This window comes from Galeopterus variegatus, unplaced genomic scaffold, assembly GCF_000696425.1.
Source record: "Galeopterus variegatus unplaced genomic scaffold, G_variegatus-3.0.2 Scaffold450, whole genome shotgun sequence".
In the NCBI taxonomy this organism is placed as follows: domain Eukaryota; kingdom Metazoa; phylum Chordata; class Mammalia; order Dermoptera; family Cynocephalidae; genus Galeopterus; species Galeopterus variegatus.
The window spans coordinates 516,159-527,450 of NW_007726561.1; the positions used below are offsets into that span (position 1 = coordinate 516,159).

The window sequence follows — 11,292 nt, forward strand, 5'->3', positions numbered from 1 at the left end:
GGTCTAGCGTTTCAGGGCTCAACCAATCGTAACCGAGATCTCGGAGGAAAACCCCGCCTCTAACCGCATGGAGGCGGGAATTGCCACGAAGCTCCTGTGGACAGAAGGGAAGAAGCTGCAGAAAACCAATAAGAAAGGAGCACTCGATGACGCTAACCAATGGGAACGCAGGGGGATTGCGGCCAATGAGAGTGGAGGGAACGCAGGACACGTGGTGGGGGAGCTGGGCGCTGAGACCTAGGGCTAAAGCTGGGAGGTGAGTCAGTCACCTTGAGCCGGGCGAGCGCTGTGGGCCAAACCCGGGCTGCAGGGCAGTGGGCGTGCAGGTGAGTTGAGGCCGAGAGCCAGTGATCGGCAGGGTTGTGACGTGGGAGTCTGTAGCCTTATCAATTAATGTTCATTACCGACGGTAATGAGCGATGAACAGCCCCGGCTGGGGCGGGTCGAGGACAGCTGTGTAAGATGGGCAGGACCCTGCACGTCACCCGCCCTGTATCTGCCTCCAGTCTTCCCGGGAGACCGTCCCCTTTCGCAACATTTCCTTCAGGGCCTTCGGTCTCCTTCCTTTAATTCCGATCTTCGTGACTTTCCGGTGCAGACCTGCCGCGCTAAAAGTGGAGGACTCAGGAGTTAGCGCTGTCCCTCTGACCTCTAATGCCCTCCTCAGCCGGGTCACGGTGCAAGAAAGAGCGTGGTCCAGGGAGGACGGACGGGGTCAAGGGGATAACCAAAGGTCAAAGGTCGCCACTACTAGCAAGTAACCAGGCTCTCAATGGAATTATTACTCTTTATCCCTCTGCAGACTGAAAAAATGCAGACCACTGGGACATTACTCATTTCTCCGGCTCTGGTAAGCTGCGGCTCGGGTTGCTCTGTAGTGCCAGGTGTGGTGTGGGAGCCATCAATGCTTAATGAATGAACTGAGAGGAGCTCGGCGTCCTGATGATGTTGGCTCTTTGGGGAGGCTGTAGGATGTGATGCAGGTAACACGCCTGTTTATTTGGGCCTGTAAACCAAGCTATCTTGGCTTTGGGATGTTGTCAGAGAATCTGGATCTGACCTATACCCTCAGTCTGGCTTGGCTGTAGCCAGACAGCAATTCTCAACCATTGCTGCACTTAGAATCATTTGGGAAGCTTTTAAAAATCCTGATGGCTTCCCCAAATATTGTCTCTAGGAGATAAAAAAGAAAAATCCTGATGCCAGGCTACACCTTAGACCAATTACATCAGACTCTGGGAATGGGGATGGAACCCAAGCATCTGTATTTTTTTAGAACTCTCCAGGAGATTCCACTATTCAGCCATTTAAGAATCACTGCACCAAAGAATATCTCAAGAAAGCCATGTTACAGAAGGCTGTCCTTAGATGGCTGTTCAGGAGCCACACCAGGCTTACTGGCCCACTCCATTTAGGGTGTGTAGCATTGAGTACATTTTAGCAAATTTCCCCCCTCTGATTTCTTTGGTCATCTGAGTACAAACCCTTTCTGTACCTGGTTTGATTTTAGTGTGGGTTTTTGTTCCATTCTGGGAAACTGATTAAGGCTGTGTCCATAGCACTGAACTTTGGTCCATGGTTTTGAGTGGTGACAGTTGCCCCTGCTAACTACACGAGGCCATCAGGACAGCTGTCTGTGTTGTAGGCCTATCTGACAGAAACAGGAATAAAGTAATTGACTTTGAAATACATTGAACTTTTTCTGTTTATGATGTTTATAGTTTGTTTCTTTCTTTCTTTGTAGTTACTTTTAACAGAAGCTCAGCAATTAGGGTGTTTTCTTTTCTTGCCTGATTTGGGGGATGTGTCTTCTGTTTTTACAGATCCGCTCTTGTACCAGGGGTCTAATCAGACCTATGTCTGCCTCCTTCCTAAGTAGACCAGTGAACTCATCTACACAGGTAAGGGAAGAAGGGCCCTCAAGAATTTACCCAGACAGGAGTCCTTCAGGTTGAGTTCTTTAGGCCAATGTGGGAGGAGAGTTAGAGAATCTGTGGTGTTTTTATAGTACTAAGTCCCCCAAGGTGAGCACTGTAGGTGAGAAAATTGCAAAAGTGGGGCTTCCCTAATCCATGAAATTTCTCTAGCCCTGTCTGAAAACAGATGCTAAGACTAATTCCCAGCATATTCTGCAATCAGCATTCTGTACTTGCCAGGCAGTTTCAACACTCAGGTGGCTGGATTGAGAGGGTGGAGTCAGCCATCTGTCCTTGTGCCTCACTAACTCCCTGCTCTCTCCCTTCCTTATTTCCCCTCCATCTAGCCTTCCTACAGCAGATCCCCACTCCAGGTGGCCAGACGGGAGTTCCAGACCAGTGTTGTCACCCGGGACATTGACACAGCGGCCAAGTTTATTGGTGCTGGAGCCGCCACAGTTGGTGTGGCTGGTTCAGGTGCCGGCATTGGAACAGTGTTTGGCAGCTTGATCATTGGCTATGCCAGGTAAGTTTGGGGTGGCCTAGAGCATCTCCCACTGTAAGTTCCACCTAATACGTATCCACCCTGGCTCACTTAAACCTACCAAGTTGGGACTCTGCTTGCCCATTCAAATCCCAGGATATGTGCAGGCGAGGCTAGGCCCTCTCCCATTCATAGCACTCCCCATTCACCTCGCCCTCCTGTGTCCTCCACCTCCACCCCTGTCCTCACCCCCTTCTCTCCCTGGGCTGACATCCAACTCTGTCCCTGGCAGGAACCCGTCTCTCAAGCAGCAACTCTTCTCCTATGCCATTCTGGGCTTTGCCCTTTCTGAGGCCATGGGGCTCTTCTGTTTGATGGTCGCCTTCCTCATCCTCTTCGCCATGTGAGGCTCCGTGGGGGTCACCTACCTGTCCCTGCTGGTTCAACTCCATGCCATTCCTGGTGCTGGAGTGTGCTAAGTTTTACCATTAAACACGTTTCTCTAAATCCATATGCCTGTGCCTCTGTCCTTTGACCTTGGGGAGGGCCTTCGTGGAAAGGTGGGAAGAAGGAATTGGGTTGGCCATTGGTGATTAGGAACTCCTCAGGCCTGAGAAGTAGCACTGCCATAACGGTAAGAACATGGAGGGTTCTCGTCATCTCCCAGGAGGAACATGGATCGGAGTAATGATAATCTGTGCTTTTTCCCCTTCAAAATTAGCATATTAATTTGTAACATTTTAGAGGGGCTTAATTGCACCAAGCTCTGTAACAAATGTTTTACATTTGTTACCTCAACAACCCTATGAATTATAAACACAATTGTTAATCCTGTTTTGCAAGTGAGACCCAAGGCTTAGAGAAGCAGAATAACTTGTCCAACTCACAGAACTGGTAAATTATGGAATTGGGATTCCCCCTCAGGCCAGCCTAAACATTTAACTGCTGCCACGTTGTCCCATCTATTTTCATTTTGATCACACAACAAGGTGGCACAGATAGGGAAACTTTATCTTTCTGTTGTACAGCATGTTAAAGGTGGAAGTAGGCCTCTATCTGCCTCTATCTGTATTTAGCCCCATTTGTAAGTTTTATTTTCATTATCAATTAGCCTTTCTTAGAGTGTCTAAATGTTCTTGAATAAAGCAGATGAGGTACACAATCTCTTCTTGAAGAATTTATAATCTTGGCTTTGGTAGGCATAAAAACAGTACTTTGTGGGGGGAGTGTCAACTAATGAATTGCTTAGAGAGCTTCATGAAGCATTTTCCTTGTGGTCTCAAAGTCTATGCCTAGGGTCTACCCCAACTTGGCTAAAGTGGGACTGATAACCCAAGTAAGATAAAGCTGCTTCTTCTCTAAGCCCTAGCAGGAGCAAGCTGTGGACAGAGAATTAATACAGAGGTGCTGGAGTACATGTCTGTCTCAAATTCAATGGGTTAAAACTTACAGGAAAATGTAAGTTAATAACAGTGGATTCAATTTACATGGAATTTAAAAAGTCGTGCAGATATTTAGTTGGTAATGTCTTCCTAGGATCCTTTTTTTTTTCCCCTCCTTTTCCTAGGATCCTTGAGGGAGGCAAAGAAATCTAAATGTAAGGTCTTTGCCCTCAAGGAGTTTGGGGCAACAGAGTGGAAACAGTAGTGAGTGATGTCATACATTATCAAATATGTGGGTTCAGAAGCTATATGCTGTACACGGCCGGCCCTGTGGCTCACTCGGGAGAGTGTGGTGCTGATAACACCAAGGCCATGGGTTTGGATCCTATACAGGGATGGCCGGTACGCTCACTGGCTGAGCATGGTGCAGATAGCACCAAGCCAAGGGTTAAGATCCCCTTACCAGTCATCTTTTAAAAAAAAACTAAGGAAAAAAAGAAGAAGCTATATGCTGTACAAGTTCCAAGAGAAAAAAGCAAGGAGGCTATCGTTGTAATAACAAAGGTTAACATTTGAGCACTTTTGTGTCACGTACAGCGCTAAGCCCTTTCCATGATTAACTTCCAACATCCCTATGAAATAAGTCATTTTAGAGGTAGGGAAACTGAAGGAGGCTCAGAGAAGTGAGGCGTCCTCCCTAAGGTCACACAGCTGGCCAATAAAGCTGGGATTCAAACTCCAGAGCCTGTGTTCCTATCACTACTGACTCATACAAGGTTTGTACAAGTTCAGTGACTTGCCCAAGGTCATACAATAGGCCAGTGATTCCAATCCTAGTCCATCTGACATTTATTCAACAATCATGGCCTTTCTACCACAGGATTTCTCAACCTTGGCATTTTGGGGGCCAGGTAATTCATTTTTGGGGGGAGGGCTTTCCTGTGCAGCAGCATATGATGTTTAGCAGCCTTCCTAGCCTCTACCCACTAGATGCCAGTAGCAAGTAACACCCCCCATCACCACCACCAAGTTGTGACAACCAGTTTCCAAATGTCAGATATTGACAAATGTCTCCTAGCTGAGGGGCAAAATCACGTCCAGTTGAGAACTACTGGTCTACCATAATCTGCTGCTTGTCCAGCCCTTTCACCTTAAGTAACTTCCTCAAGGTTGCCCACAGCAAGCCAGTGATAGACCCTGAAGGACAGCCCAGGAATCTCAGGGCCAAAGAGAAGGAATGGGATGGAAGTTGAACTGCCAGCTGATGTATCGCCAAGGGAACAATGGATTAACTGGTAATGCTGTTATACAAACAGAAAGCCATAACCCTTTATGATGACACTGGCATCCCTGCTGGGTCCCTACCCTCTGGTGGTAATCAAGGAGCAGCCCTCAGGGAAGGTGGTTGCCTTTTCCTTCCTGTGAAGTTCCAGTAACCTAGTTTTTACCAGGAGGCTGACAATTTCCCTTCATTGAGGGTTCCAAACAGACTTGGAACTGCTGGTCTTTTTTTTTTTCCTTTCTGGCAGCTGATCAGTATGAATTGCTAGACTTAAAAACCCAACTCAGCAGGGTTGGGAATGTGGTTAGTGGGCCCAAGGAGTCCTAGAGGGTCAGGGGAAAATGCTCCCCTACCCACAACACAGGCTAGTTAGTACCATAACTTTATCATTGAGGTTCTTTATCTAGGGACTAAGGATTGGTCCACTGTGGGGTCCATAGATGAGACCATTTGCTTGCTGCAAAAATTTGTGAGTGGATACAGAGATCTATTGTTCTTGGAAGAGGATCCAAAAAAATTAGGAACCACAGCCTTAAGAGTTCAGCATTGTAACAAGGAGCATGGGATTAGGAGTCAGAAAGAAGTACATATCCCAGCCCTGCCACTTCCTAACTGGGTTGTTAATGATCTCTCCTGAATCTTGATTTCCTCTTCTCTAAAATGGGTATTTAAAATGCAGCCTTGTGGGGCCGGCCCGTGGCTCACTCGGGAGAGTGTGGTGCTGATAACACCAAGGCCACGGGTTCGGATTCGTATAACTTCGTATAATGTATGCTATACGAAGTTATTACGGGTCAAAGAGGATGGAGAGTTTAAAGGCTTTCAAGTACTCAAGAAATGTTGGGTCAAAGAGCATGGACCATTCAAAGCTTTTCAATAAAAATACTGTCAAGTTACTTTCTAGGAAGGTTTTCTAATTCATACTCTCACCAGCAGTACAGGAGAGTGCTAGGTTCACATTAATAAAAAGAACTCTGCTCTTTTGAAAAGTGCTAAATGGTGCGTTTAAACTTATATTTCTTCGATTAGTTAGGTTGAGCATTCTATTCTGCAATTCATATTGCCTCCTTAGTGAATTGCCCGTTGATAAACCCGTTTGCTCGTTTTTCTATTAGACCAAGATCAAGGGTTTGGATCCTCGTACTGGCCAGTTGCCAAAATAAACAAATAAATAAAATGGGTATAAGAACAATCTGTGAAGGTTGTGACAACAAAATGAGAAAATATAGGTAATATACACAAATAAGTAATACGTGCAATATATATTAAGACACATTAATGAGATATCTAATAACACATAATACATGTGTTTTTAATTTATTAAATATAGCTATTATTTATAACAAAAGCCTCAAAACATCCAGTCCAAGTTCTGTTTGTTCCTTTTAGTCCAGGATTTATGACCTGGTGGAAACTCTTTAAGTTTCATTTACCCCTAGCATTGAGCCAAGACAACAGGCTGGGTCCTGGAGAGGAAGGAGTGCCCCAGAGGGCAGTGAGACACAAGACCTTAGGGAAGAGAAGGAGAAGGATCTTCATGGTGTATCTTTTTAGGGAGAATAGAGACACAGCAGTGGCCTGAACAAGGACACTTGCCAGCCAGTCCCTGTCCTTGGGGGAGAGCATTTGCCTAGATGCCATGAGCAAGGTGCTACCAAATTTTGTTGCACAAGAAAAGAAGGCAAGAAAATTTTGTTCACCAAGAGATGGTCCAGTGCAGGGCAGTGCAGTGACGGGAGGAGAGGCTTGGGTCCAGGTTCCTGTAGGAAGACTGCTCAGTTATGTCACCCATCCTCAGAGGGTATGGGAGTGGCTCCAGAAAGCAAACTCTTGCCCTCTGGCCAAGCTGCCAGTGGCAAGCAGCCAGATGTTGCCTTGGAAAAGTCAGTGAGCACTGGACTAAGCAGCGCCAACTTACATTCTGCTAGCCTCTGTATGGCCCTTCCTCTCCCTGCAGCTTAGAGGCCTCCCAGAGTAGTGAACTGGTCCTTTAAACAGCTGCCATCCTCTGCAGCCCTTCAGGCCTTGACTTGCAGGTTCTTTGTGCAAGCTTGGCTCAGCCCTTTGGGGAAAAAAAAACAGACTTATCTGAGAAGGAGGTAAAATCCTAAAGGAGGCCAGGAGAAGGGAGACAGGCTACCATGTCCTCATTTCCATTCTCTTCACCATTTATGCAGCACCCACTGAATGTCAGGTCCTAGAGATACAAAGATAGGTGCCCCACACTTTCTGCCTTAGAGGAGGTCATATCTATTGGCCAGACAAATGAGTAACCAAACCACTAAAATAAAAAGTAATATGTGCTGTAATATAGGTTATGAGTAATCAGCTATGAGAATCAGGAGGGAGTTATTAGAAATGACTAATAATAATAATAATAATAATAATATGCCTGGAAGTGCTAAAGCTTGGCAGAGAAAGTAATATTCTAGCCAGCCTTGAAGGATGAGTATGAATAATAAGTTATCCAGTGTATATGTCTGAATATTAAAAAAGAGTAATAAAAGTTAATAATTATTGAATACTTATATTGTACACAACACTGATAGTCAACTCTACCCCACAAATGTGTATAATCAATTATGCTTCAGTAAGTAAATAACTAATTAATAAAATTAAGAGGCAACCCATTTAGAAATGAAATTGAACACTTGCCCTGTCCAGACACTGTGCATATTAATTACCACATTATCTCTTCTTCGCAGCTACAATTATTTTCTCAGTTTTACTGATGAGGAACAGAGTTTCACAGAGGTTAAATAACTAGGATATCCCATGGTAGGATAGAGGAAAAGAGTATTCCAAGCAGAGAAAATATTATGAACAAAGGCCTGGAGGAGAGAAGCAATACAGGCAAGTGAACTGCCAGATTTGTACAGTGCTTGCCACTTTACAAAACTTCTAGAAACATCACACTTAATCCTCAGAAAAACCTGGAGAGAAAGGAATTATCACCATTCTATGGATGCAGAAATAGGCCTCAAAGAAGGTAAGAGTGTGGTACAGGTTAAAACTTAAAACTGAGGCTTCTGGTCAAGATGGTGGAATAGATGGTCCCCAGCGTCACTCTCTCCCACAAATCAACAAGTTTACAACCATAAAAAGCAACAACAGCCAAGCTGGGGCAGCTAGAGTTCAGGAGAAGAGGAGGAGAGACCTACAGAGTGCATGAAGGCGGGAGAAACCACAATGAGAGAAAGAAAAAACCCCTCTGACCGTTTCGAGCCCCAGCCACTTCCAGGCTAGAGCTGCTGAGCGCATGGAACAGGAGCCAGCAGAAGCCGCAGCTGTGCCCCTACAGATGGAGTTGCTTGCAGGTGGCAGGGGAGAAGAGGGTCTTGGTGGCCCCCATGCCAGCAAAACCACTAATAGGGTTCCCGTGGACCCACATAGGAGTGAGGAGCCAGAACAACTGAAAAAAAGGAGCCACTCAGAGGCCCGTGAGTCACTGCAAGGGACAAGAGCACGGCCTGTCCCATGGGAAGTGTTTGGAGCACTGGCAGTGGGGTAAGCAGGCCCGCCAGGGGAACACTGGGGCACAGCAAGGACAGCTGATCTGCCCCCCAATCAGCGTAGGACCACTCAGAGGAGAATGGTCAGGAATATAAAATTGCATGGGGTGCAATTTGATGAAAAGACTCAGGCCCAGACCAGAGTTTCCACATAACCCATGTGCACTGGATTTCACTAGACCTGGAAGTACCTATAAAGTCAACCATTAAAACCTGAGCTGCACAAAAAGCCTTCCCTAGGGAATCAGCAGCAAAGCAGCAATTTAGCTCAACCACAGAGCTCAAGTACTGGTCCCCACAGGAAGTTCCCCCATTTTAGAAGTGAGCAAAGGACTACAAATTAGTTCTAGTTCAGAGTTCAAGTGGTGGGAACAGCAAATAATCCAACAGAGAACAGAAAAAAAAAAACAAAGTACCCACAACCAGAGATAAAGTTGATATTAACTAGTAAAGGTCTCACTTCACCAAAGAACACCTATAACACCTAGAAGGACTGGAAGTCCCGTGGGCTACCAAGCCAGAAAGCCGGGAGGGCCAGGGGCCTCAGCCATGCCTCCCAACACATGCAACCAGCCCAGCAATGACCACCGAGCTTCCACAGAAAGTGCCCCGGGCTCTCTAGAGCCAGGGCAGTGAGAAGCCTCAGGCAACTTCCCCAGCATCAACCACTAAGCCACAGCAAGAAGGGCCCCAGGTTCCCAAGCTGGGGTAGTAGGGGGCGAGGGCTTTTGCCACACACCCCTGACATCTGTATCAGCCCAGCAATGACCGAGCCACTGCTGGAAGCTCCCCAGTCTCCCCTGTGGGAATGAGGGGGGTGCCACAGGCCTCAATCCCACCCCTCCTTCCTCCTTCCATCACATTTCCTTCCCCTTTCCCCTCTCCCCCTCCCAACTGCTCTGCAACATCATCACAGAATGTAAAAAACTAAATAAGATTTTTTTTAAAACCTTGAAACTCCTGAATCTAAGGTGTTTCTGTTTATTGCCCCATCAGTCCCAGACTTAAAAACAATGGTCCAGTAGTGAAGAAGAGATAAACTGAGGAATCCTCTCTCCCTACAGGCCATCTTTGCGCCTCTGCAGTCTGTAGCCATGGAGGAGCTATGGAGTAGTCTTTGTCATTGTGTGAGATTATCCAGCAAATTGATCTTTGACCACCTCACCAAATAAATAATGCCCAAGTAAAATTCTAGAATTCTTTCAAAATGTATAAAACGTATACAGATGCTCTTTATGATGGGGTTACATCCCAATGAACCCACAAGTTGAAAACATCTTAAGTAGAAAATGCACCTAACATAACGAAGAACATTGTAGCTTAGCCTTGCCTATTTTAATATTTTTATTTATTTCTTTTTTTGGCAGCTGGCCAGTATGGGGATCCAAACCCTTGACCTTAGTGTTACAAGGCTGTGCTCTAACAAGCTGAGGTAACCAGCCAGCCCAACTTTCTTAAAAACCAGATTTGGTGGCAAAATGTAACCAAAGTGAGGCTATTCAGACTTCATATGAATATTCATAAATGTACCAAAGTTAGTATGAATATTTATATATTTTGCTGCAGAAATATCAACATGTTTGGTTACTGGGTGCTGCCCCACCCCTGCTGAGGGGTGACACTCTAAATTTTGAAACACATCTGGCCCCACTGGTTTCCAGATATTATGAGCCTATATTCTTGCTAGAGAGGAAAGGAAACTTCTTTTTTGGAAGGCCTCTGTTATAGATCACAGGGTTATTTTTCACTTTATGTATCTCAGGAAAGTCCTAAGGGATCCTCTCAGGATTTACATTCACAGTCCCTTGATTCCTGTATATTCGGGGATTTGTGGGAGTCAGGAGACCTGATTTTTCTTCCCTTAACCAAGTTTTTCTAGTTCTGTATCATTATCCCTACGGCAATATTGCCTAGCAACAGCACCTGGCATTTAGTAGGCCCTTCATAAACATATGTTGAATAAACCCTAAGAAGAGGTGGCTTTTCACTCGCAGGTTGATTCCTTCCTTCCTCTTGCTCCCGTTGCAGGCAGAGGGCAACTGTAGCCGCCCCTGGTGGATGAAGGTGCAGAAAGATCAATCCCAGAGCCCTTCGGACAGGAAAGGCCCTAGGCGAGTCAAGATTCCCACAAGGAAGCTGCATCCCCGATCCTACCCCATGAACACGTCTCAGGGTCGCTTTCGTTAAGGGGGGTGGATATGGCCCTCCCCACCCCCATCTACTTTCAATTTTCTTCTCCTCTTTCAACACTTGAAAATAGAACATTCCATGGAATTGGACTCTCAGCTCCTCCCGCACAGCGATGGACCAACGCGGGCCCAGAACTCTCGCCCGCCCGCTAGTTGCTACGCCTCCCGCCCTGGAGGACCGCAGGTGGACGCTCTTGCAGAGCGCCTCTCGCTGGTTGGGGCGCAGGTGGGCGGAGCCAGCGCCGCCCGGGCTGTGGAAGCGGAGCGTGGGGACACTCTGGCCCGGCTCTCGGTGGTGCGGGAGCGGGCGGGAGCAGCGGCCGCTCTGGTGGGCGGACGTGCTGCCCAGCAGTCCCGGAAGCGAAGCAGCGATGGCGGAGAGTCCGACTGAGGAGGCGGCGACGGCAGGCGCCGGGGCGGCGGGCCCCGGGGCAAGCGGCGTTGCTGGTGTTGTTGGCGTTAGCGGCAGCGGCGGCGGGTTCGGGCCGCCTTTCCTGCCGGATGTGTGGGCGGCGGCAGCGGCGGCA

General features: G+C 47.0%; 2 protein-coding genes across 3 annotated transcripts in view; both read left to right on the forward strand.

Moving 5' to 3' along the window:
- Positions 1-208: 208 nt before the first annotated feature.
- Positions 209-2,911, forward strand: ATP5G1 (ATP synthase, H+ transporting, mitochondrial Fo complex, subunit C1 (subunit 9)). Of its 2 annotated transcripts, XM_008568891.1 has the most exons (5): positions 209-326; positions 803-850; positions 1,824-1,901; positions 2,264-2,442; positions 2,693-2,911. In XM_008568891.1, the coding sequence occupies exons 2-5, from the start codon at positions 812-814 to the stop codon at positions 2,805-2,807; spliced, it is 411 nt and encodes a 136-aa protein (XP_008567113.1). In that variant the 5' UTR covers positions 209-326; positions 803-811; the 3' UTR covers positions 2,808-2,911. The 2 variants fall into 2 exon arrangements, with proteins under 2 accessions (XP_008567113.1, XP_008567112.1); XM_008568890.1 differs by lacking the exon at positions 209-326 and having other exon boundaries at positions 384-850.
- An 8,099-nt stretch (positions 2,912-11,010) lies between these two features.
- The window catches only part of UBE2Z (ubiquitin-conjugating enzyme E2Z), a 13,755-nt gene continuing 13,473 nt past the window's right edge, over positions 11,011-11,292 (forward strand). The window contains exon 1 of the mRNA XM_008568900.1: positions 11,011-11,268. Within this exon, the coding sequence (XP_008567122.1) occupies positions 11,137-11,268 (132 nt within the window). The 5' untranslated portion in view covers positions 11,011-11,136. The remainder of the gene's footprint in view (positions 11,269-11,292) is intronic.